Here is a 26093-nt window from a genome sequence, read left to right as displayed (position 1 = left end):
TTTTTGGGCTGGAAATCAGCCTGTAGAAGATGGAAGTTCTCTACCAACCTGCACCTCAAGAAGTCTTCCATCATCCTCACATCATCATAGGCAATTCAGAGCTTAAGTCAGTCCAGCAGTTCACCTATCTGGGAAGTGTCATTTCCTCTGACGGTAAGATTGACAAAGAGACAGACAACAGACTGGCAAAGGCATACAGAGCCTTCGGAAAACTCCATGAAAGAGTCTGGTCCAATAAACACCTGAAGAAAGTACAAAGATGAGTGTCTACAGAGCCATTGTACTGTCTACTCTTTTATATGGGCCTGAATCCTGCAGCTTCTCGAATGCTTCCATCAGCGCTGCCTCCGTTCAGTCCTAAACATCCACTGGTCTGATTACGTGACCAATGTGTCCGTTCTTGAACAGGCAGGGGTCAGCAGTATCGAGGCCATGCTGATGAGAACGCAGCTGCGCTGGGCAGGGCACGTCTCCAGGATGGAGGATCACCACCTTTCGAAGATTGTGCTCTATGGTGAACTCGCCACCGGCTGCCGCAAGAGAGGAGCCCCGAAGAAGAGATACAAGGACTCCCTGAAACAACACCTCAGCCTTGGCCATATTGACTGCCACCACTGGTCCACTCTGGCCTCCAATCGGGATTCATGGAGACACACCATTCACGACGCTGCTGCTTCCTTTGAGAATGCACGGAGAGTCAGTCTTGAGTAGAAAAGACAACGTAGAAAGAACCGTTCCTTGCCAATGTCACCCAGGGAGACGTTCTGCTGTGCCTTTTGTGACCGGACCTGCCTATCCCGTATTGGCCTTTTTAGCCACCAGCAGCTTGCAGCAAGTGTGGGTAGTGCCCTTCTCAAATCTTCGTTCGCGAAGCCTGGCCATGATGATAGATAACATTATATTAATATATTACATAAATATATGTAACTGTAAAAATATAAATAATATAAATATAAATATATACATTTATATAAATATATATAAATACATGTATTATAAATAAAATAATAAAAAATTAAAAATAATAATTATTAACTTGTTTCTTTCTGGCACAATGAGTCTCTTCCGAGCTATTGTGGGACGTCCCCTCTTGAGGGTAGAGCTATTCCATGTGAGGAGAAACGGGAATTTGAGGTGTTACAGAAAGAAGTGGTGGAGAGAGCACAGCAGGGATTGAAGGCAGGGGAGAGAATGGGCAGTTTCCGCTTGCCCTGCCCCTTTCCTGTCTGTCTTCCTCTTGCCTTGCCCTTTCCTTTGCCCTTTCCCTGGCCCTTGCCCTTTTCCTCGCCCTTGCCCTTTCCCTTGCCCTCTCTGCGCCTCTCCAGAGCACGGGCACTCTGCGGGCACGCTCTGCTGTCCGCGACAGCCAGCCCAGGGCACAGCTCGGCTGCTCCCCAAAGGGCCTCAGTGCCCAAGTGCAGCGCTGGCACCGCTGGAGGCCGCAGCCGGTACGGGGAGCGAGTCCCGGGCAACGAGAGCCGCTCTGAGCTGCGGGCGGGCCCGGGGGCGGGGGTGGCCCCGGAAGGAGGGTTCGGTTCCGGGCCGCGCCGCGTCATGGACTCACTGTGGCGGCTGAAGCGCTTCGATGCCTTCCCCAAGACCCTGGAAGACTTTCGGGTCAAGACGTGCGGAGGAGCGCTGGGTGAGCAAGCCGGCTGCGCGGGCCGCGAGCGGCCGGGGTGCCCCGGCAGGCTGGTGCTTGGGGCGGTGACGGGCGGGCTGCGGCAGCGCTGACAGCGGTTCTCTGCCCGACAGTGACGGCTGTCAGCGGGCTCCTCATGATGCTGCTCTTCTGCTCGGAGCTGCAGTTCTACCTCACCAAGGAGGTGAGTGCCGGTGCCCCCGCGGGCTGCCCCGGAACAGCTTCGCCCGCCTCAGCCCCGCAGGCCGCTGTGCCCCGGCCTGTGGCCTCCTGTGTGTGCCCAGCTGTGCACAGCCCCTCCCCGCTTCTGTGCCACGTGTGCCCAGCAGTCCCAGGTGTGCCACGTGTGCTCAGCTGTGCCAAGTGTGCCCAGCAGTGCCCAGCCATGCCAAGCGTGCCCAGGTGTGCCCAGCCGTGCCAAGTGTGCCCTGCCTTGCCAGATGAGCCCAGCCGTGCCCAGCTGTGCCAAGTGTGTCCAGCCAGGAAAGGGCAGCAAGCGTGGAACCCTCACCCCCTCCCCACGTTCAGACATCCCCCAGCCATTCTCTTTTTTAACACCACTGCCGTGTGGGCAGCAGCAGCTCAGGTGTCTGGCAAATGCTCTGTTTTGAGAATCAGCTTCTGGGCCAGTGCACCCGAGGGAAAGGGGTCTTTTCACTTTTTTCCAAGCAAAATGGTACTCTCTGTTTCTCTTTTGTTCCCAGGTTCATCCAGAATTGTACGTTGACAAATCAAGGGGAGATAAACTGAAGATCAATCTAGATGTCATTTTTCCACATATGCCTTGTGCTTGTGAGTCTGACTTGTGAAAACTGAGGATAATTTTCATCCTGGGCAGGGGCTTAAGAGGCTCAATGTGCCATAACAACTGACCACTTTGTTTCTCGTTGCTTTCAGATTTGAGCATCGATGCCATGGACGTAGCAGGAGAGCAGCAGCTGGATGTAGAGCACAATCTGTTCAAACAACGATTGGATAAAGCTGGCAATCGTGTGACACCAGAGGCTGAGAGACATGGTAAGATGCTGTTCTACCTGTCCTGGATGCATGCTCTGATAGTCTTCCCACTGTATGCCTGTTTTGAGATTCATGGGGACAAGTGACAGCAGTAGAGTGTTTAAATGCCACAAAGTCTTGAAGACTATGGCAAAGACCTATGGATGCATTTGAGGAATAAAATGCTCAGTTAATGGTCTTGTGTGACTAGAAATCAAGCAGCTGCTCTGCCAATACTTGGCTTTGGTTGTATCTTTAAATCACAGTAGGTGGTCAGATGGGATGATGTGGTTTGAGGAAAGAGCCTCTCTCCAGGGAGGGCTCTAGTGACTTGACCCTTAAGCCCAAATTTGCTCATTATTAACTTCATGTGTGTTCATGGATACTGTATAAACACATATGAGTTGATTTATTGGTTACAAGCTGTAATAAGTGATCCTTGGCTTTATAAGCCTCTCTTCTACAGTTTTTACATGTTATGACTCATCGTTGTACTTTGATACAAACTGGAAATGATTCTGGCAAAGCATTGCAATCTCACAGTAATACTTTTCTTTTTCCTTTCCAAAACATGCACTCCTTATTCCCATTTCTGGAAGTTGGTGAGGTTCTACGTATCGGCATGACCAAATTTGTAGCTTTGTAGCACTTCATTTGACCATTTTTCTTCCTAATGTTGAAAGGTTAAGCTAAGCCAAGAGCTGCAGAGTTGGCAGTCTCCAGTTGTCCTGGGAGTGTGGGGACAGTGCTCTTACTGCTGTTTCATGGAGCAGCCCTCGCAGGTTTTGATAGTACAAATGTAAGGTCTGAGGACAAAAACTGTTTAGCATGTTGTGGAGTAGGTCCTGTATCAATCATAATATACTGATTGGATCTCCTTTAGACAACGTTTTAGCAAAGTCTTTATGCAAGAAATGTCTGATTGATGCTCCAGCAAGGCTTACGGGTAGCCAGTTCTCTCCATGGAAGCTGTTCTTGAGGTGACAAAAGCTACACTCCTCCTTCTCTTATATCACACCTCAGGAGGCTCTGTACATACCATTTCAGGTGGGCTTTGGGTGCAGGATGTGTGTGGAACAGTCGTTGTGTATATAGCATATCAAGAATACAAGACAGAATTTCTAGGCATGCTTCATTTCTTTGAATCCTCTTCTGTCTTAGAGCTGGGGAAAGAAGAAGAAAAAGTGTTCGATCCAAATTCCTTGGATGCTGATCGCTGCGAGAGCTGTTATGGGGCAGAGTCAGAGGACATTCGGTAACCTTTTACACCTTTTCCTATCTTCTTGGCACTTGAATTCATACAGGTGTGTTACATGTGTATTTTTTTCCAAATGTCTGTGAAGGTCTGTGCAGTGAAATCCTCCTCCTGGGCACATGTTCAGAGAGTGATGAGACCTGTTGTGCTTTGGAAGCCTTTGGAAGCTGCACTCATGATGGTTAAGAAGGGGCAGTTAGGTTGTCAGGATTGTCTGCATGCCTGTTTAAGCAGCTCAAGAATATTTTTCTGTGTTTATTTGGTGTCCCGAGGGGAGGTGTGTGAATGATTTCATTGTTACATGAGCTGTCTTGACATAAAACTCGGTTATGGCCTTGTCTTCTCACTTCTGCTGCTGGCATTACATTCTGACAGGAAAAAGACCAGACATCTATCACACACACAAGCAATGGGTGTCTTTTGATGTTTCTCATTCCTCCTACCTGCAAATTGCTGTGAGAATGGATCTGTGATAGTCTGTTTGTTCTGGACTAACCTTGGCTATTTTTGGCTTGTTACTAACTTGGTTTGTCCCATCTGTCAAGTTGTGTCCTTCCCCGGAGAAGTTTCCATCTTGAGGGATTCGTAATTCCTGCCTTCAGTTTATCTTTGGTCCAGCAAAACGTGGAACCAAAGAAAGAAACTTGTTTTTTTTCTGGTAACTGAGGTGTTATCCAGAGGTAGAAAAGTACAAAGGAAGTTTGCTATTAAGCCTCCCTCTTAGCCCCACGTCTTGGCGTAAAAACAGAGGAAAGGAGGAATAGACACATGCCTTGTTCACGTGAGGCAGCTCCAAACTGCTCCTAGCTGTGGGACACTGGCATTGTGGCAAAGTTCTTTGTCAACGGCTGCCTTGGCTGTGTAAATGGGCAGGCAGAACCCTCTCCAGACTCCAGTCCTGCATTCACCCTCACCTCAGAATCTCAAAAGGTGCATCAGAAAGCTTGAGCTCTTTCAGAATCATTAAGCCGCCTTTCAGTGTCCAGTCCCCAGCATTTGCTTTATTGCTTTTTTGAAGAAGAATCTGCCAAGGATTCAAGTCCTGAGCTGGAGCATCTCTTCTTAGCGATAAAGATGGTAAGATGGTGCTTGTGCTTTTTGCAGGTGTTGTAATACTTGTGATGATGTCAGAGAAGCATACAGGCGGCGAGGCTGGGCCTTCAAGAACCCGGATAGCATAGAGCAGTGCAAGAGGGAAGGGTTTAGCCAGAAAATGCAAGAGCAGAAGAATGAGGGCTGCCAAGTGTATGGTTTCCTAGAGGTCAACAAGGTGAGAGAGAGCTTTTGCTGTGAACCTGCTGCATGATGGTGAGGACTGTGAAAGGGCAGAGTTGGGCCATTCTTCCCCTTTTCCAGGTTTAGGTCTGTCATAGAATAACCTCTGGGATCAGCAAGGTCCTTGTACCTGTCATGGAGTTCTGGAAAAGGGTCAGGAAAAGTGGTGGGAAAAGACATACTGGTTTGCCTTGTGTGAGCTGATGGGAAGCATGGCAGCTGGAGAAGTTGCTCTTTTTCTCCCACCTGGGTACTGAGTCTTTTTGCTGAGATTTCTGGAGGAGGAGAGGCAGCTTATTTGAACTTGAATTGTCCCATGTGCCCTTCCAATCTTAAATCAGAGGCCACCAGTGGATGCTGGAGATAGCAGTAACCAACAGCTTGGCCACAGAGGTCCTGGAGAGAATGAAATGTTACCTTCTTTAGAAAACCAGTGAAAGCAAGTCTGTTGGAGGTGGTTGTCAAAGATGAAAATGCTGAGAGGTGATTTTTGCAAGTAATGTATAAAAAGGTACAAGATGTACTAGGTAACTGTGTAACTACCCTGCCAGTTTAGCAGGTTACCCAACCCAGAACACACACTTTATATACCCAAGTGCCTTCTAGAATTCAAACCCAGTCTATTTTTTTGTTTGTTTTATTTCAAACTCTGGTGGGGTTTTTTGGGGGGAATTTTAATCTTTGTGTACTCCTCCTGGAGATCACAGTCTTTATTTCTGGAAAATAGACCTTGTACACAGAAGTCAGACATTGTAATTTGAGCATCATCCTGGGAATTGAGCTGTTATGGGACCCTCTCTCACAATGTGTGATGAGCAGGAATATTCCAAGGGCAATACTGGAGGTAGGAAGGGTCCAAGTGTGAGTGTCACTGGGGAAATTTCTAGGGGCTGTTTTTAGGTACTTGTAATTTTGCCCATCTTCATTCTCAACAGGTCTGCACTTAACAAAAGGCCTGGGTTTGCCCCAGACATCGAAGGTGTAGTGTAAGATACGAGCTTGGGACATTTACATCTTCCAGGGGAGAGTGTATATGACTGCTAGTAAGAGTCAGGGAGAATTGGCACCTTCTATCCACATCCCCTTTCAAAGTCCAGGATTAAATTTTAACAGTTTGATATCTTTCAGGTTTTGGGGGGTGTTTGTATGGAATTTTTTTTTTATGGTAGGTTTAGTGCTTTATTTTTGCATGCAGCTCATTTTCATGGGTGTACACATTGGATCAGTATTGATTATTTTGTGAAGGGTTTTCTTACCCTGCTCACTCTTGGTTACTCTCTGCAGTCCCTTTCTCTGATACTGTTTTGTGTTTCCTGCAGCACCATTCAGTTCCCTCGTACTGGGAGTTAATTCCTTCCTCTCCCCGTCTTTATGTCCACTGAGTAATCTGCATAGAATAGCTATTATCCCCATCAGTATGCAATTATGGCTTTCAACATCACTGTCTGTGAGGAACAGGGAAATTGATACCTCTCTTACAATAATGTCTGCTGACACTGTCACCTATGAAAATGAGTTGTTTGTGTCTGTCTTGTGTAAACAAAAGGTTAAAAATACAATCACCAGCACAACCAGCTTTACTTACATAGACTTGGACCATTTAATGAAAAGTTACTGTCTCCTGCAGGTAGCTGGAAATTTCCACTTTGCACCAGGAAAAAGTTTCCAACAGTCTCATGTACATGGTAAAGTATTTTCTTTTCCTGCTTACTATGACCTTTTGCTTTCAAGTGTATCTGACAATTTTCTTTTAATATCTTTGCATTGCTATACATAATGACAACACCACTGCTTCAGTGGGAAGAATGATGTTTTTTTACAGAGGTTTAGAACTATGATGGACAAACAGGAAAGTGGTTTCTACAGATGCTGCCACATGGGTGTGGAAGAACTTAGGAGGGAATATTTCTGGGCAGCCTCTCAGTTCTATGCAACTTTGCTGCTCTGCAGTAAAACAACCTCAAGTAAGGTGTTCAGTCCAGGACCTGAGTACCAGTACATCTGGAAAAGGTATTTTCTGCCATTCAGGACTCTCAGAGTAAAATTTAAGTTGTGAGGGGCTTCCTCAGGTATATATATGAATACACAGTGGCCAGAACAAGAGTGGTTGTTTATAGAATCATGGAATGGTTTCAGCTGGAAGGGACCTTTCAAGGCCAACTAGTCCAACCCCCCTGCAATGAGTGGGAACACCTTCCATGTGACCAGGTTGCTCACAGCCCCATCCAGCCTGGCCTTGAATGTTTCCAGGGACTGGGCATACACCACTTCTCCGGGCAGCCTGTGCCAGGGCCTCACCACCTTTAGCATATAACAGTTATTTCCTTATATCTAGTCTGAATCTACACTCTTTCAGTTTAAAACCATTACCCCTTGTCCTATTGCGACAGGTCCCATAAAAAAGTCTTTCTCAGTCCTTCTTATAGGGACCCTTCAGGCACTGGAAGGGGCTCTCAGGTCTCCCTGGAGCTCTCTCTTCCCTATGTGAACACTCCCAGCTCTCCCAGCCTGGCTCCAGAGCAGACGAGCTCCAGCCCTCGGAGCATCTCCATGGCCTCCTCTGGACTCGCTCCTGCAGGTCCAAATTTTTCCTGTACTGGGGACCCCAGAGCTGGAGGCAGCCCTGCAGATGGGGTCTCTCCTGGGTGGAATAGAGGGGGAGATCCACCCCCTCACCCTCCTGTCCACGCTGCTGGGGATGAGCCCAGGATGCAGAAGGTTTCTGGGTTGCACATGGAAAGGCCAGGTTGAGCTTCTCAACCACTGACACCCCCAACTCCATTTCTGCGCTGGAGGCTGAGCACTTCACTGCTAGAGGTATTTCTGCAATAGAGGCTTTGTTCGTATTTTCATGTTTTTTTTCACTACTAGATGTTTCAGTGTGTATTGCTATTCATCCCTAGTCTCAGGTCATCAGAACTGTCCTCTCTAGGATGATTCACACAGCTGATCTGATGCCTTTGTGCCATCTATAATGGTTCATGACTTTATAGGTAGTGCATAAATATAATGCGTGCACTTCTTGGGCAGGTACTCCATCTCTGTCCTTCACATACTGTGTTCCCAGAGAATCTGAGCTGAAGCTTGGGAAATGTGTTGCTTGCGAAGCAAGCAGTTGAGGTTCATTTTCATCCCAAGTGAGTGGAAGCATTGCAAGCTGGTTGCTGTAGGCCTGCACGACGATGCTGCATCACCAGTGTCAGAGAAGACACTGAATGTCATACTGGCTGCAAATGGTCTTCTCTTGTTCCTTGGCTCATGTGTTGTCCAGTTGCACTGAGAATCCCAGGTCCTCCCAGGAGGAGGATTGAAAGAGATGGTGAGGTGTACTGGGCACTTCCAATCAGACTTTCTGGCTCTGAAACTAGTAGTTCTGGCTCTCCTGCAGTAAGGGAGAACCAGAGCCAAATATTTTGAGACTTCTGTTCCAAGCAGCACACCCTCAAACCCTGCTTATTCATTTGATTCTGGCTGAGGTTAGAGTTGCTTCACTGTTGTCTGCCTCTTTGGAGACACCAAGCTTTGTTAGAAAGCTGTGGAGTTTGTTATCTCTCTAAGAGCCCAAATCCAGTGGTTTGTACCTCTTCATTAATATTCTGCTTATGTACTTAAGGCAGAGTTTATTTCCTTCTCTGCTAGAAACTGTTTGACAGGCAGAACCTATTTGAAGGTCTTTGGACACTATGGATGACCTCTAATAGCCTCTCTTATTTTACATACTTTTAAATGTTTTGATTGCTGAATTGCAAAAGGATACCAAGTCTTTGACTGGTTGTCATTTTTCTAGTCCCTTGGCATCTTCTGAATGTCAACCAAGAGCAAGTGACACGAACTCTTTTTTTCTGCAGAGACTGCAGCCTCCTTCTCTGTTGGTTTCCTGTGGCCCTACTAGTTGTGGGCCTATTGCTATTGCACAGGCCTCTACAGATACCAGTTCCTTATCTGAGCAGTTCTGCCCATCAACATTCTTGAAGAAAAATTATGTGGACTCAATCTCCATCACTCAAGGACACCAGTTCAGAGTGGAGGAAATCCAAATCCTCTGCTGATCACCTGTAGAGTATTCCCTCCATAGCAGGAGTGTGTGTAAGCTCATTCTAACTTCTGTCCCAAAGTAGAACTGGGGAACTGGTTTCATCCTCATGTTGAATGCAGGAGGCTGAGAGTCTTGCTTCATCCTCAGCATTGCTAAGGACTTTTCTTTTTATACTGGTGAACTCCTCAGAGTTGGTTGTCTGAGTGCTGAAGGACACAAGTCTCACCCATTTCTGTTGGACAAACTGTTGTCAAGTTACATGAAGTCTGTTTTGGAGACCTCAAATGCAACATTTTCATTTGTCACTGCATTGTCATCTCTCGGAGCTGAAGTTGTTGGAAATGCCTAACATTTGTCAAGCAGCCCTCTGGAGCAGCCACACCTGCTCCATACCAAAGCCCCTGCTATTGTAGAAGCATCACCAGAGATATAACATGGGGCAAAGGGTATCAAAAGGGCTCTGTGAAGGATTCAGAGGCCCCTAAGTCTGTAAGTCCCTGTAAGTCCATAACAGTTACTGATTAGTGTTATATATATATATATATATCTATATTGCACAGTGTTGAGGATACATGAACAGGCTTTTGAAATAAGAAAAAAAGGAGTTTCCTTAACCTGCTTGAGGTATAATGTCCAAACATACATTTTCCCTGCCTCCCATCCTTCCTGGTACTGACCTTTGTTGGGATGTTGCAACAGAGTGAGCAAAACCAGCCTCATGGTTTTTTACCTTCTCTGTACATTAGGTGGGATGAAAGTAGCACAGAACTGATTAAGAATAAAACTCTGATACCCAGCTTCGAATGTTAATATGTTGTGAATGTAAACCTTGAGTGCATTTCTGGATATCTTTGACTGCTCCTAAAATGACCTCTCTCTTACCTTATGACTGAAAAAGAATCTAAGTATAACCAGCATTGTTGTCTGGCTTGCTGCTTTAGAGCTCACTTAACATAGATGCATATCCCACTGTGTTTTTTCTTTTGGTGATTAATTCCTGCATTTTGGGTTCTCTGTTACACTTTATATGATTGCTTGACTGTATACAGTCCTTCAGCAAGCTAAGGAGTCATTTCATATGGCCTAGAAAGTACACTAGCAAAGATGTTACTCTTCCCCTTTTTGATATGAGTTTGAAACACTACTCTTCTGAATCTCTGTATCTTTTCATTATAAGGACCTGAACATTTCTCTTTTCTCTCCTACTCTGCTTGTTTTTGCAGTGCACGCTGTTGAGAGTAAGTGTTGCTGTATCCTTCTTTTCCTCCGAAAAACTTTACTACCGAGCTAACATAGTTTCTGTTATTTGCTGTGCCCATAAATCTCCTTTGGGAGGAGCTGTTGATGTAGGCTGGGATTTGAGAAGATTTCCTGGAATCTAAAAGGAAAGCCATCCCAGGTCATTCTTCTGTGGTAAATGAGATGGAAAAGGTTGAGAATCCTTGTCTTAAATGGTTCTAATACCTCAGTGTTGGAGATTATGTGTTGGCAAATGTTTAGCTGCACTGTGCAGCTAATGTGTTGAAGATGCTGACACGTTGGAGGGACTTCTGCCTTTTCAAGTCAGATGAGAGAATTATCTTATTTAATCTCATTTGTACAACAGGCTAGAGAATTTCTGCTCAGGATTCATGCACCAAGCCTGCTGATCTCTGAACAGTCCGTAGGAAGTTTTCTGAGGGTTTGTAAGCCATTGGATTTTTCTAAGGGCAGTTGTGGTGGCTGCAGGTTGAGATGTGGTGTTTCTAGTCAGTAACATCTGGCAGAGGTCTCAGACTCTCAGCTTAGCTTACTCCTTCCCTGAGCTGCAACCATTCCTGTGTTGCTCCCTGCCTCACTGCCTTCTTCACAATGCATCCTTTTGCCACTCATCATCTTCCTATCACTGTGCTCCTGTAAGATGCTTTCCTCCATAAAATTCACCCCCAGTTTGAAAAGTGGTGTTTGGGTGGCTGTCTTTGGTTTCTTGGAGTCTTCACATGTCTGTTGACAGAGCCGTGGATGGCCATAAGTGTTGTTAGTCCCCTTTCAGGGGTTCAGGACTGAATTTCGGAGTCTAAGGAGGCCTTGTGGTCATTCAAGGCAGAAATGCAAGATGGGGAGAATTCTTCAGATAGACAGCAGTTGTTTAAAACTGTGTTAACCAAAAACAGTGAAGAAGTCTTGGTTCTGTAAAAACAGAATTCTTGACAAACTTAGGATGTTTTACAGGTCTCTTTATTTTGCCTGACTGGGCAATTAGTTGTGATTAGGGAACCGAAGAAACGTGTTTGTTTCTCCAGAAAGAACAGTCTCTGGTCCTGAGTGACAGTGTCCTGAAGATCTTCTGTTCTGTTGCCTCCTCCTGTTTCTTCTCTAAGCAGGCTAAATATCCTGTTGGTTCATGTTAAGCAAGCTGTGGCTAGCTGAACATTTGTCTGCAACATAGAGTATGTACCCCTGGGCTTAGCATAATCCTCAGTGATCAAAGATCAATAAATCTGTAGTCTGGTGGAAGACTGTTTTAGAAACTGAGCATATAAATTGCTTTATTGCAGAGTTGTAAGTCACTTGTTGGAGAGGAGTTTTATGAAAACTACTTAATTGGTGTTTTATCTGTGGAAGGCATAGCAGAGCACTGTGGGGATGTTTTGGGAAGTCATAACAGTTAATATGGGTCACATGACATAAATCAAGTGTAACAGGTTAGTTGATGCCTGATCCTTCCCAAGTGCTGCCCTGCAATTTCTCTGGTACTGTACTATTCCTATTAGTTTTGTCCTCCTAACTGGTCCTTAACTCAACTTCACATGCCAACACATGTGACTCCCTATGAAATGAAGCTAATAAACACCAGGATCCTGCAGATCCAAGGCTGTTTTCTTGCCATTTTAGACTGTAATAGAAGTGAGAGGTTTATAGCTAGAATATGTATATAGCTATAAAGTACATTGTTAAAATGTGGTTGACAGATAGGCTTGTTGTGAGATTCTGAAGGATAATGTTAAACTTTTTTTCTGTTGCAGTTCATGATCTGCAGAGCTTTGGACTTGATAATGTAAGTGGTCCCAAGGTAGTGTTCTAGTTCTCTTGGTCTGTTTTCCTTTTGGATTTTCCTCCTATTGCCACATTGACATCCTGGTGTACTGATTGTGGCACATTTGGCTTTATGGATCTGAGCAGAACCTGGGACCTGCTTTCACACAGGGCTCTGAAAAATGTTCTGGGACATCTGCATGCTGCTTGGCAAGCATGTTCCCCTCTTCTTGAGCCTGTCTTGCTCCTTAATCTATGCTTCCCGGCTTTCTAAGGCTGACATTTTCACAACTGCATCTGAATCTGTTGGAGTTTACCTCGTGCTGGCAGGAAAGCAGATTGTGCTCATACCTGTGTACTGAGGCAGCTCACAGCCTGGTGCCCCTGTGGCAGGGAGAGGAATGGGTGGGAGAGCCTGCTCTGTACAGGGACTGGCATCTGGGGACTTCCAGCAGGATAAGGAGAAATTCCACATCTTGAAATCTCCTATGAATAAAAGAGAAGAGCATGTGTTGTACTGTTAGGATGTGCAGAGAAGGACCTTTCTCTGTTCTAGACCCGTGCTCTGAAAAATGGTGAACTTTAGGCCCCTAACCTTTCCCCTCGTGTGCTGTGCAGTTGTTTGAGTTATTAGCATTTCTGTTTCAGATCAATATGACGCACTTTATCAAACACCTCTCATTTGGAAGGGATTATCCAGGCATTGTGAACCCTCTGGATGGGACAGCCATCACTGCACAGCAAGGTAAAAGCCATCTGGGAGAAATCTCTTTTGAAGTGTCTGTATTAATAAGTATTAGAACAGAACAGGAGGAAAGTTCCCAATTTTAATAAGAACCCTGACAGTGTTGCATTGAATGTGGAATCCTCCACCTTGTGCTCTTTCTGGAGCAGCTGTCTCCATTCAGGTGGAACAGATCTACCAACGTGTTTTGATTCTGTGACCTTTCTGAAAGATCTCTCTGTTCAGTGTTCATGGATGCACAACAGCAGGTACAGCACATCATTATTAAAGGCCTACCTCAGGTGTAGTTCAAGGAGAGCCCTATCTGACTCCTATATGTAGTAGGAGAGAACCAGAAGATTCAAGGCAGATAAAAAAGGCGTAATTAGTGGTTGCTAGAGAGCTATGGTGTCTGCCTGACCTTGATACACCCAACAGTAGGAGCCTGAAGAGTACACTGAAGTTGAAATATTGCTGATCTTTTCTAGATAGCTCCAGATTGCTGGCTTCACAATGAAAGGGAATTCTCTCCTCATGCTGCTGCTGTGTATGAGTTTATTTCCACAAGCCTGCTTGTGTGCCTTTTCTGTGAAAGATCCTCACCTCACTTTACTTGTCACTGCACAGTTATTTATTTTAGATCCACTGAAGTCTGCAGTTTGTTTTTGCAGGTACTTGGTGCTGTATGTTATAAAGCTTGGAGAAAAAAGTAATTTGCTTTGAAGTGGCAGTTGGATTGTTAGTTCTACCTGCATTCTTTCAATTCTTCCTTTAATTCTTTAAATTTTCCACCATAGATTTTGATTCTCGTATCCAAATCAGGGGATAGTGCAAAAAAATGTACAGAAATGTACAGAAAAATAAGAAGATGGCATATGGCTGAGAGGGGCCTGGAGCTGGCTGGTAAAATTCTGTCTGCAAGTCCAAGCTTTTCATCCTGAGCCTCAGATAACCAATTGGCAAATCCTTGAAGAATTAGGACTGAAGACATGCTCCAGTTAAGAAGTGGGAGAAGTAGATTACAGCTTGAATTTATGTTTATTGCAGCCAAAGGTATTATATGTGAGAATTACATCTGCTATAGAAATGGATGAATAATCTTCCCCTCTAGGAAATTTCATAGAAAATAGGTTTTCAAAGCAAGTCCTGCGTTTCGTTATCCATAAGAGAACTAGAGGAACAGGCTGGTCTGAGGCAACAGACCAGAGAAGGAGTTCTCCTATGTTTTTCATCCCTGATCCAGATCTTCCTTTTCATCTCTGGATACAATAAATCCCAAGCTTCTACAGGAAAAAAACAGCAGTTTTAGTTGCAGTTGATAGAGGATACTCATTTAGAGCCATGTTTTCTTAGGGCTATGTTGTTAAAAAGAGGAATTTTCATGAACTAGAATAAGAATTTTCAAGAAGTTTTACTGGTAAAACTATAGCAAGATAATTGGTTTGTAGAAGGTTTTCCATTTGGTTGAGACCAAAATGCTTGTGGTTTTGGTTTTGGTTGGAACAGGAACAAGATTCACTTTGGCAAAAGGAAAACTCATGTCAGACAGTTCTGTCCTTGTAATCCTGCAGCAGCTGTTGTGCAGCAAGATGTTCCCTGAGAAGCTGAAGAAAACCAGTTCATGTCTGCCTGATCTGTCAGTGAAGCTTTCCAGCTCATTGTGGATACTAATTGTGTCTCTCTTTGCTTATAGCTTCCATGATGTTTCAGTATTTTGTCAAAGTGGTCCCCACAGTGTATAGGAAAGTAGATGGTGAAGTAAGTACCTTTTTTCCTGTCGCTTTGGCAAGTGAAAACCTTCACTTCTCCTCATATTCTTGATGCTGCCAGTGACTGTGGATCCAGGTGTGCTGCCAGATGGATACCAGGGGCTGTGCTGTATGGTGAGGGCTTGGGACCCTCAAACATGCAATTTTGTAAAGAAACTGGGATAGTGTCTTTCTGAGCTTGGATTGTAATTTGTGTCAGATAGCTTATTAGGGATGATAGAACATAATTTCATTTTACAGAAAACTAATTGATTTGCTGTAAGAGTAGGACTGGTATGAACAACACCTAGAAGGATGACAGGGCACAGAAGAATGCTGAAGGGTGGTCTTCGTTTGTGTGAAGATGGGCAATTTGTGTCCTCCTACAGCCCTGGCACTGTCCTGCTTTTATGTATTCCGGTTTTTCTCACTCTTTAATAAATATGGCTTTCTGCCACCACTGCTGTCTCCTGAAGCATGCTGAGCTGCACTGCATGTTGGCAGAGGATGACAGGCACTTGGAGTTGAGAGGCACAGCTTGTGCCATTACTTGCCAGCAGAGACCAAATAGTCCAGCCTGGGGACTGATGCCTCCCTCATACTTTGGCTAACTGTGACTTTACCTGATAGCCTGTAGCAAAAATGGACCTGACCCTGACAGAGCTCTTCATGGCTCTTTGTAACCACTCTCAGCCCACCCACAAGTGAGTAGGCAGGACTGCACTGATGTGGTGCCCAGGACCCATGTTTTAGTCAGCTCTCCCATGCCCTGTTAGCAGAACAGTGTTTGCTGTCTTTCTTTCCTGTTTTGTAGGTGGTAAGGACCAACCAGTTCTCAGTTACACGACATGAGAAGATCGCGAATGGGCTGCTGGGGGACCAGGGTCTGCCTGGAGTGTTTGTGCTGTATGAGCTTTCACCCATGATGGTGAAGCTGACAGAGAAACACAGGTAAGAGACATTGCAGTCTAGTTTGTTCACCCTTCATTGGTTTGGTCATTTTATATAGCTTAGAACTTCATCCTCACTTAGACAGGGCAGTGCAAATACCTGAAAGCCTTTTCAGATCCTTCCTGGTCACTGAAGAGGAAGAGGTGCTCCCTGAGGCCCTTCCTCTCTGTGTGAACAGCAGTAAGGGATGGAGGTTTTTTCTGTTATTACATGAAGCATTTTAATCCAGTATCAACATGGAAAAGGGAACTGGTGCAAAGAGCCAAAGTCTGATATAATAGTTCTTGGTTCAGATTAATTTTTAGTGGGAAGACTAGATTTAAAGAGCATACCCATCTTCCCAGCACCTGCAGCAGCCCCCATGATTGTCCAACTGGTTCTTACTCAGCTTTTCCTGTAGCTTTTCTGCATCTCACAGCCAGTATGGAACCTCTTTCTTCTCTCTGGGTTGATCACTGACTTGTAACTGCAGGGGAGTGGAAGGGGTTGTAGCTGTCTGATCACTGAGGTTCATAATGAGGGACAGGCAATGTCCATATCTTGAAATGCATCCACATGTACTTAGGGATTTAGTTTTTGTGTTACAGCAGCCTGCTATGCATTCTGGCTGGGTAGGCATGGGTAATATCTTAGGGATTAAAAGTCCATCCTTTAGGTTTATAAATTCACTACTTGCTCTTCATGCTACTCAGTGCTGCTCAGTAAAAGTACCACTTAAGAACTCCATTCTGTAGCCAGTTGGGGGTTATTTAATTGTTAAATCTGTGAAATGTCAGCTATGAGTATTTAGGTAATGCATACTTATGTGGGCTGATGAACATTATGATAATTATGAATTAGTTTTTGTTAGTTAATTGTTACTTACCTGAGCTCCTGCTAATCGTTCAAATTCTAGGTCCTTTACTCACTTTCTCACTGGAGTCTGTGCCATTGTTGGAGGAATATTTACAGGTATTGCTCCTTTTGTTTCTTTCTAAAGTGTAAACATTTGCTGTCTTACTCTTTCTCAAGTCTGCATGCCTGGTAATAAATTCCTGTTGGATGAGGAGAGATGATTTCAGCCTTCAGGAGGGGATGTAGCCTGTTCTGCAGAGCCACAGGAGTGGCACCAGATTGTAATTAGCACTGCAGTCATACAAGAGGCTGTAGATGATGTAGAAGAGTAATACTATTGCATTTCATTAGACCTGTAGACCTGTCACAATATTTCATTTTGATGCTCTACAGAACATTTTGTTTTCAAACAAAGCCAGTTTTCACACACTTCATGAATTTTCTTGACCAGCTTGGGTCTGTAAGCAGATAGTTGATTTCACATGGAACCAAAGCCAGTAAAATCTGTGTACCCAGGTTGCCATGGGTGCAGTCATCTCCGAGTTTTCAAACTGTGCTCCCAGATGCAAGAGCTCCAGCAAGTGCTCTGCAGGGACCAGACAGCATCCTGTGAGGAGAAGCTGTTGCTGCAGAGCCATCTGAGTGTCTGCACTTCCTTCTCAGTGCTGGCTTCTGGAGCAGCTAATCAGTGTCTGCTCAGCTCCATGCATGGGACAGGGCTCTGCCTTGCTGCAGCCTTGCTGTCCAGGCAATAGTCCAGGGTGCTCATAGCCAGAGATGTGGCTATTAAGGGCCAGCCTGGAGATGTGGTCAGGGCCCTGAGAAGCCAGCTACCATGTGATGTAACATCTGTATCATATACTTGTATCACTTAATTCCTTTATCTGCAAGGTTTTCCCATAACCTGAAGTGTCACAATGCTCAATTAACCTGATATTGGTAAACAGAATTTCTGTCTGCAATGAATTTTACCCTATTCCTATATGGGTGACTCTTACAGGCTTTGAAAAATACTTTCATGACAAATGCAAGTGCCCTCTAGCACTGACTGGGTTTGACAGCCAGTTCATAAGGTTTGCTGCCACACACCAGGCTCAGACTCTCTGTATTCTAGAGGTCAGATCAACTGGTGGCCACTAAGGCAAATGTCTTGTGCCAGCAACAGTGTGGCCAGCAGGACCGGGGCAGTGATTGTCCCTGTGTTGGGCACAGCTGAGGTACCTCCAGTCCTGGGCCCAGTTCTGGGCCTCTCACAACAAGGACACTGAAAAGCTGGAGCATGTCCAGAGAAGGGAACAGAGCTGGGGAAGGGTCTGGAGCACCAGGAGCAGCTGAGGGAGCTGGGGGTGCTCAGCCTGGAGAAAAAGAGAGGGGACTTTCTTGCTGTCTGCAAGTGTCTGCCAGGAGGGGGGAGCCAGGTGGGTGTTGGGCTCTTAAGCTTGTTTTTAAGTTTACTGGGAAATGAGCAAGAAATGGGAAAACTCCCGTTGGCAGGCTGGGTCAGGGCAACAATGTGGCATAAAGCTCTTGGCATCAGGTTCTTCTCCAGACTCTTCTCACTCATAAATAAACACGCATGACTCAGTCTGTCTCATTTTTACTTCTGTAAGAGAGACCTTTTTCTGGAAAAATGTTTGACTTTTTCACCTCTGCAAGCTGGGTCATGTCTGTCCTGAGGCAGTGAGGACTTTATTCTGAGGGGCAGCAGCTGTTTTGTATTGGGGGGTACCTGGGATTCCTTTCCACTGATAGAAGGGTTTGTGTTTTCTTTCCTTGGGAGTTGTTCTTTCTTTGAGGCATGTCTGGCTTGATCCATTTGTTTTTAACTTTTAGTTGCAGGTTTCATTGACTCCCTGATCTATCACTCAGCACGTGCCATCCAGAAGAAAATTGAACTTGGGAAGACAACATAAATAAGCAATGACCTTGTCCCGCCCTAAAACCCCCAAAACTCTAAGGAGAATTAAACAGGTTTTTTTGAAACATAAGTGGTCTTCTGAGTACAGGAGCAAAGGTTTGGAATTTCCAGATGGCCCCGACCACTCCTGCATCACTGTCCCCTCATTCTTTGGCACTAATTTGTGGGTGGAAGGCTTGAACCTTGCTGCTCTAAAGATTAGCCATTTTATCTGGCTGTGCAGACCCTACTGTAAAACCCCTTTTGTGTCAGTCTGTGGTCCCCCAGTTCTATTTGTCTCCAGGAATAATGTACATCATTGTTGGAAGACCTGTGATGGATTGAAGTTGCCATCAAATAAGCTTTCTAGCAACACCACCTGGGGTTTTTAACTTCTTAAAAATGTTTCTGAGTGTGCTAATGCCAGACCTCTGTGAAAATGTGCTGAATCACATCCCTTGCCTTCCATCCAGACTGGGCCACATAGGGAGCCTGAGCACTTTGGATGTGCTTTCTGTACTGAGGGGCTCCCAATTGCTTTTCTTGTGAAAGACGCAAATTGATGTTTAAGAAAAAAAAAGATGTTTGGAATTTTAATTGATTTTTAAACTGGATTGGGGTTTTTTTCACTTCCCTGTGGTGTATATTTTGAAATAAAGTCCATTCTCTGTTTGTTTTGGTAAAGCATTTGGATGAGTAATTAAATTATTTGAACTAATCCTGGTACTGAATTGGAATTGGGATTAAAAGACACACCTGCATTGTGGCAAAGTTGGTAAAGATTGTGATGAGGATGGGTTTTTTTTCTTTTTAACTGATCTACACAAGTGAGTAAAGTGCTTGATGTGTGAAACTATATTGTGAAAAATTTGAAAATAATGAGGAAAAAAATTTTGTGGGGTCTTGCTTTTTCTTGAGGTAAAACAGGCTGCTTATTTTTAAATCTCAGCTCTTGATTTGCTTTGGTACTGACTAATCTTAGTCCAAGCAATTGATCTAGCAGTGCACTTAGAGCATGACAGGCACAGAATCAGATACTGCAGAGAGAAAGCTGTTTTATAATTCATTTCAAAGTATGTTTTGTTGGTTGGTTGATTCTTTTAATTAGTAGATTAGGGAGAAAAAAATTGTTTTTTTTCAACGAGGGAGAGAAGTAATTTGAGGTGTAGGTAAGGAGATTCATTAATATCCAAGCTAGAATATTGAAAACCAGGTTTGTTTTAAATGTGGGAGGTTTTTTTAAAAGGATATTTAATGAATTCTTTGGATCAGGATCATATAGTACTGCTGCAGTGTAAGGGAACATAATATCTATATGTTTCATCAGGAATAAAAAGTGAACTGAACAACTTCAGTTGCTTATGGGAGCACTCAGCTTTGTAACTAAATTTGTTAGAATAGCGAGGAGGGGGAAGTGGATGGAAATAATGCAACAGGAGTTTGACCCACAGTGAAACAGTTGTCAGCTGCTGACTTGTCCTTGATAAGAAACCAATTACTTTTAAACTTTAGAAAAGCATTGGAGAGCATCTCCCAGAGCACTGCTGAGCACCTGGAGAAAATCAAGGGAAGGTGCAATACACTCAGAAAAGGAAACTGGAAATAACAAAGAAGGGAAATCAAAGATGCAGAAGTGCCTGGAAAGGCACAAAATCAATGACACTACTAGGTAAATAATACAAACCTGCTATCAATTGGAAGGCTATAAGTACAAGAGTTCTGGTTAATAGACTGAAAGCCTGAGTGACTAATAGCCATGGTAAAGCTGAGTCTGGTTCAAGGATTTTTGTGATTGAAAGTGATAAAGAGACATCCTGCTACCCCTGCTCTGGAGGAGAAAAACCTCCTTTGGGCCACTCAGTCCTCAGGGTCTTCAGTCTTGTTCGGCAGGTGGGGCTTAAACTGTGCCCTTTTCAAAGTTGTAATGGGTAAAAAAGTAAAACAACATAAAATGTTAAGTAACAGATAAAAGTAAAGCAGGTAACAGATTCACATGCATTTTCAAAGTTTATTCAAGGTAAGATCACTTCAGCTGTATTTGATTCCATTGCCTTCTGTCAGCATATTTCACTTTTTCCCTTCTTACTCTTCCTTGATACAATGCAAAAAATACTTCCTTAGTTAGACAGGAAGGGGACGTGCCCCCCTCACCCTGCCCAAAGAACAATTACAAAACTCCCCAAGAAGCCATCTGTGGGTGGAAGTGTCAGCTCTGTCTGCAAACAACCGCATTCGAGTGGCCACTGTCCACCCCTGGCACTCAGTGGCTTCATAGCCACCATGGGGCCAGCACAGCAGCTCACAGGCTCCACACCCACCTTCAGCCCCACCATCTCTTCTTCCTCCCTCTCAACCAGCATGGGCAGAGCCATGCCCACCCTATGTCCAGCTAAATGCAGCATCCCTGGTGTCACAGGAGAATGGCACCAACAGTGCCCAGTTGGTGGGACCATCACAGGTAGCACTGAGACCCTGGGGTGGCAGGGTCTGTGAGCCCAGGTGAAGGAGTGGAGCAACAAGATAAGGAGCCAAAACAGCTGCTGACAGTACAGAGGCTGCCCATTCCTGACCCAACAGCTTGGCTTCAATTTCTTGAAGTGCCTCATTTGTAGAATAAAATCCTGCCTTCATCTGCCAGTCTGTTAATAATGCTGAATTCAACATCAGCGTCATGGACCCTTGTCCTGCGAAAGGCTCCAGCCCAGCGGTTTTTCTCCCAGTAGTGGTGCCAGTTCCCTTCACTGTCTGCTCCGAAGCCAAACACGGAGACCTGTGCACAAGGCAGCAAGAGCCATCGCTGCATGGGTGCTGGGGCACCCTGGGGATGCACAGACAAACCAAGCAGGGTGATATGGGGGCAGTGCCTGGGCCTGTGCTCACCTGCTGGCAGGTGTGCAAGGCAAAGAGCAGGGCCGTGAAGCCAGTGGAGGGGTACCGCCCGTGGTGCTGTGTCCACTTGTCATGGATGTACTTGAGGAAAGCTGGGCTCAGAATCAACACCTGAGTGGGGAGCGGAGGACCCATCAGCTGCTCTCCATGCTGGAGTGGGACAGCCAGCCCAGCAGAGTCCTGCCTGCCCCTAGGGAACTCGAGCCCACAGAGCCCTTACCTTGCTTCTGTCGGCTTGGATGAACTGCTTAACTCTCACGTACGTGCTGCAAAAGCAGAGGCAAGCAGTGAGCATGTGGCACTCCTGCTGCTGGGGCCACCCCTTTGATCACAGAGGGTCTCTGTGTCTGCCAGCACCCAGCACTGTGGCACCCCAAACCCCGTGGCACTCCCAGTCCCTTGGGCTGACCCGGCAGCATCCCCTGGCCTAGCTCAAGGAGAGGACATGCCAAACCCATGGCCTCACAGTGGGGACAGCCCCATCCCTCTTACAGGGGGGTAGGACTTCAGGTTGTATGAGCCCTGGGATGGCAGGTCAGTGTCCACTACCCCAAAGTGCAACAAAGACCTGCACCCAGAACCTTTGTCCCACCAACACTGTGGTCCCAGGGCTCGAGTGAGGCACCAGGGTCCCCAGACCACACTGTGACATCCACAGAATCTCCAGCACAAGAGATGCTATCCCCAAATCTGACACACCGTGTGAGCTCTCCCGTGGAGAAGGCACTGGTCACCCACTGCAGGTCCAGAGGCTTGAAGGGGACAAGGACAAGGTGGACACCGGGTGCAAGGTTCACTGCACTCTCTGGGTACATGAAGTGATGGGTTGTTCTTGTGCCAACATCCCTCTCAAAGCCAGCGATCTTTGCTCTGTTCATCCTAAAGGACAGCAGGATGGTGTGTCCCAAAATGAAGGTGCATGCCATGCTGGTCCTCAACTCGCCAGGCAGGGACAGAAGGTCAGCCTGGACCAGCAGCAAAGGGTGGACACAGGCAGCACAGAACCAGTGTGTGCCCCAGAACAGAGGGCTCCAGGTAGCAGGGTCAGTAGCCATCCCATCACAGGGTTTGTGTTGGGCAGATTTCAACAGCATGGTTATGGCACACCAGCGTTCTGGGAAGAGAGGCAGAGACCAAGTCCCTGCCATTCACCCACCTCAGCACCCAGTCATGAGCATCAATTAGCAGCCCATGGCTGGACCCCTTCAGCCGCCCTGAGTTCCCCACTACTGCACAAGTCCTGCAGCGAGGTCGGTCCCACATTTCACTGGCTGGGGCTTGGAGGACAGTGAAGAGTTGCCGAATTATGGTCTGGAGCTGGATACCACTAATGGGACCCTGCAGGGTCTATGGGAGCAAGCACAGTGACATGCAGCATTAGCCCCCCCACCAGTAACCCAGAGACAGAGCCTCACTCCTCCTAACAGAGCCCTGAGAAAGTACAGAAGAAACAGATGGGATATTAGGACATTGGATATATATGGGAGATGGGATTTGCAGGACAGCATAGCAGGCAGTGAGAGTTAAGGGAGACAAAGAACTGAGTCGATATCCCTACATACAATTCATCCCCATCACATCTATTCTTGCCCATGCCCCATTGCAAACAGATTCAAGGAACCTGGGAAGAGCCACAAGTCCTTGCCCATGGCCCCACTCACCAGCCACCACTGAACCACATCTGAGGAGAGCTCATGGGCTGCATCCGTCAGCAAGAGCCCTACGGCTGCCTCGTAGCGGTCGTTGAACCATGTGGAGCTGTTGGGTCTGATGGTGCAGCTGGCAGCAGGGATGTGGAGGGAGGGAGCCCACTGGACAGGGCCAAAGCCATCCATGAGGGCTCGGAAGCATTGCCACAGGGCCAGGAGCAGGCATAGGGACAGCACCAGCTTTGTGCGCCTCTGGTTCACCATCCTGTGTGCCTCCTGCAGTGAGATGTCACAGAGACCAGTGACAGTGCCGCCACAGGAGCTGTTCTCACCCACTCTCCCTGCACAAGCCACCCAGGACATCTCTTGGATGCTCACTAACCTTGAGCAATCTGAAGTAGCCTGATTTTTGTTTCCTTTTCAAATTGCTCAATGGCATCATTGCTGTGGCCTGCTGCTGCCACTGCCATCAGTTACTTAGGGCTGGGCAGGGCTGGCTAGCAGCATGTGCTGTACAAGGGGCTGCTCTCTGCTTGCAACACTTTAAGGGTCTGCAGACTGACCTGCAAACAAGCTCCAAAGCATCATCACCCTGGCCACAAGCAAAACCCCACTCACTCATCTGAAGCGGTGCCCATCCACCTGCCAAGTGGATCAGATGCTGGCAGTGGGGCTCCTCCTCACCATGCACCTCCCCACCATGCACCTCCCCATCATGCAGAGCAACCCCACAGGTTCTGCCCCAGCTGAGCACATGCAAGTGTTGTGCAGCTCCCACAAGAGCGGCCCTGGGGTTCTGCAGCTTCAAGGGCAATGAATCATTGCCAGGGAGAACATTTCTGTTTTCTAACTAAAAGTACTCACATAAATGTGAAGTCAGGGGGGAAAGGGTTTTTCTGTCCTCAGGGAGTTTATGAAGCTCTCAGTGACTTAGGACTTAGCTCCTGTGGGCTAAGGCAAGAGTGAAGAGCACAGCTTCATGGAGAAGAGGAGGCTCAGGGGAGACCTCATCACTCTCTACAACGCCCTGAAAGGAGGTTAAAGCCAGGTGGGGGTTTGTCTCTTAGGCAACCAGCAGTAGAACAAGAAGGCATGGGCTTAAGCTCTGCCAGGGAGGTTTATATTGGATATTAGAAAGAAATTCTTTACAGAGAGAGTAGTCAGGCATTGGAATGGCCCAGAGCGGTGGTGGATTCACCATCCCTGGAGGCTTTCAAGATGAGACTGGATGTGGCAGAGTGCCATGATCTAGTAATCCCAGTGGTGTTGGATCAAGGGTTGGACTCGATCTTGGAGGTCTCTTCCAACCCAGCTGATTCTATGATTCATGCCCAGCCTCCATCCCAGGGTCAGAAGAGAACACAGCAAGTTTGTGAATGTTTCCCCTCTGTACTTGGGAAAGTTGAAGGAAAGAGAACTCCTCCTGTCCTCACAGGAGCACCCTGTGCCTCCCCCAGTTGCCTGAGTAGGGCCACGTGTCAGCACTGGTTTTCCATTTCTCCACATGAACAATTTTCTGCAGCTCCTGCAGCGTGAATGTCCCTGCTCACCATGGTGTCCAAGCTGCTGCACTCAAATCTGAACCCCAGGATGCGCCCTAGCAAAACTGCTGCCCCAGGAGGTCCAAACATCAGAGACTTGCACCATCCCAGGTGGCCGCAGCAAGTTGTGTTCCCTTTGCCCTTCCCAAAAGCCACTGAACTGTCAGCTCATATTGAAAGGGAAAGCACAAAAAAAGTCAGCAGCAGCACACCAGAAACCCAGATGTGGGTTCTCCCAAGCAGGAAGCTGCTGCCATGAGATGCTGGCTATTCTCCCCTCAGGCTCAGGGGGACCCCAACAGCCCTGGCAGCCTCCTTGCTGGTAGTCACAGGTCCCTATGACTTACCCTTTTACCCTCCTGAAAACATCCACAAGCATTTGCTGTGATGGAGGCAAAGAGTACCCATTTGATGTACTGGTCAGGCCAGGCACCAGCAGTCCCCTGGGCTGGTTCAGGCACTCGTGGAGCCTCAGGGATTTTTAAGCCACAGCTGATGGAGGGGTGGGAACGGGAAGAGGACTGCATGAGCAGCAGCAGCAGTTCCAATAAGCCCAGAGCCAGAGGACTCAGTACAGGGAAACTTTCATGCAATTTGTTGCAGACACCTGCAGCTGAGGCAGGCGGGGCTCTGGACAGGCAGAGTTGAGTGGTGCTGTCTTCCTGCCTGTGTCCATGTGCAGCCCTTGCTCTGTGGATAGAACCTCTCCACCTGCACCCACCATGGCAGCTGTCCCTGTGTCCTGGCCTTGGGGTTCCCCAGCCCAGATATACTTGCCACAAGCCGCCACACCCTAGGATATGGCCCCTGCACTGGGCTGCACTCAGTACCCACAGACCTGTCTCTGTTCCCACTCAGCCCCAAGGAACAGTGCCAGGAGCTCCACAGTCCCACAGCTGGCAAAGAGCCTCTTCTAGTGCCATGGACTCTCAGTCCCCAGCTGGTTCCCCAGGGCCCCTCACCTCCTTGGAGGAAGCACCGCAGAGCAGGGACAGGCTTCCGGGCTCGGTGTCCTCTACAGTGCTTGTTGCAAGTGCAACAACTGCCACGGGAAGAGGAAGTGTTGCATAATGACGTGAGGGAGAATAGCAGGCAGCACAGTGAGGTCAGGGCTGCTGTCCCTTCTCTGGCAGCACCTGCCACTCTGGCATCCTGGCCTGGCCCCTTCACTCAGCCCAGCACCATGACAGCTGCCAGTCCCACTGGGGCTGAATGCCCTGGGCATGTTCCCAAGGCCAAGTCAGGAAATTCATAAGTTCCTCTGAGTTAGGGAGAAGCTGCCTGGAGTGGAACTGCCCTCCTGCTTCTGTGTGTCTTGCTGGGATGGGATGGCTCACTGACACCGGCAACACGGAGCTCTCAACAACCTTGTGTATCCAGCACCTCACCATGTTTCTTTCACTCACCTGAATGGGATTTTGGCTCAGAGAAGACAAAGAAGGACTGTGAAATGTACCTTGGCAAATAGAAAACACAGCCAGTGGAAAAGCAGTGCAAGCTGAACCATGAGTAATTTTACCCAAGGGGAGGTCAACATTGCAAGATTTGGTGACTGAGATTTGATTCAAAGACAAAAGACCTAGAAATTCTAACTAGAACGGCACTGCAAAATAGATTCACTTTGGTATTTATTAGTGACAG

At 46.7% G+C, this 26093-nt stretch overlaps 2 protein-coding genes across 4 annotated transcripts; one reads left to right on the top strand and one right to left on the bottom strand.

The window, feature by feature from the left end:
- The first annotated feature begins 1263 nt into the window (after window positions 1-1263).
- ERGIC3 (ERGIC and golgi 3) lies at window positions 1264-19060 on the top strand. Of its 2 annotated transcripts, XM_071572565.1 has the most exons (14): window positions 1264-1642; window positions 1756-1826; window positions 2347-2434; window positions 2540-2659; window positions 3800-3893; window positions 4998-5163; window positions 6796-6853; window positions 10428-10442; window positions 12210-12241; window positions 12868-12964; window positions 14637-14701; window positions 15506-15642; window positions 16538-16593; window positions 18310-19060. In XM_071572565.1, the coding sequence occupies exons 1-14, from the start codon at window positions 1555-1557 to the stop codon at window positions 18387-18389; spliced, it is 1167 nt and encodes a 388-aa protein (XP_071428666.1). In that variant the 5' UTR covers window positions 1264-1554; the 3' UTR covers window positions 18390-19060. The 2 variants fall into 2 exon arrangements, with proteins under 2 accessions (XP_071428666.1, XP_071428667.1); XM_071572566.1 differs by lacking the exon at window positions 10428-10442 and having other exon boundaries at window positions 1269-1642.
- A 1328-nt stretch (window positions 19061-20388) lies between these two features.
- LOC139680503 (CMP-N-acetylneuraminate-beta-galactosamide-alpha-2,3-sialyltransferase 2-like) lies at window positions 20389-25491 on the bottom strand. Of its 2 annotated transcripts, XM_071573147.1 has the most exons (8): window positions 25415-25467; window positions 23776-23938; window positions 22924-23187; window positions 22419-22609; window positions 21962-22141; window positions 21483-21528; window positions 21254-21373; window positions 20389-21143 (listed from the first exon to the last, which is right to left on the bottom strand). In XM_071573147.1, the coding sequence occupies exons 3-8, from the start codon at window positions 23173-23175 to the stop codon at window positions 20976-20978; spliced, it is 957 nt and encodes a 318-aa protein (XP_071429248.1). In that variant the 5' UTR covers window positions 23176-23187; window positions 23776-23938; window positions 25415-25467; the 3' UTR covers window positions 20389-20975. The 2 variants fall into 2 exon arrangements, with proteins under 2 accessions (XP_071429248.1, XP_071429247.1); XM_071573146.1 differs by lacking the exon at window positions 23776-23938 and having other exon boundaries at window positions 25415-25491.
- Between the last annotated feature and the right edge of the window lie 602 nt (window positions 25492-26093).

This window comes from Pithys albifrons, chromosome 18 (genome assembly GCF_047495875.1).
Source record: "Pithys albifrons albifrons isolate INPA30051 chromosome 18, PitAlb_v1, whole genome shotgun sequence".
NCBI lineage: Eukaryota > Metazoa > Chordata > Aves > Passeriformes > Thamnophilidae > Pithys > Pithys albifrons.
This window is presented reverse-complemented; position numbering and strand designations above follow the sequence as displayed.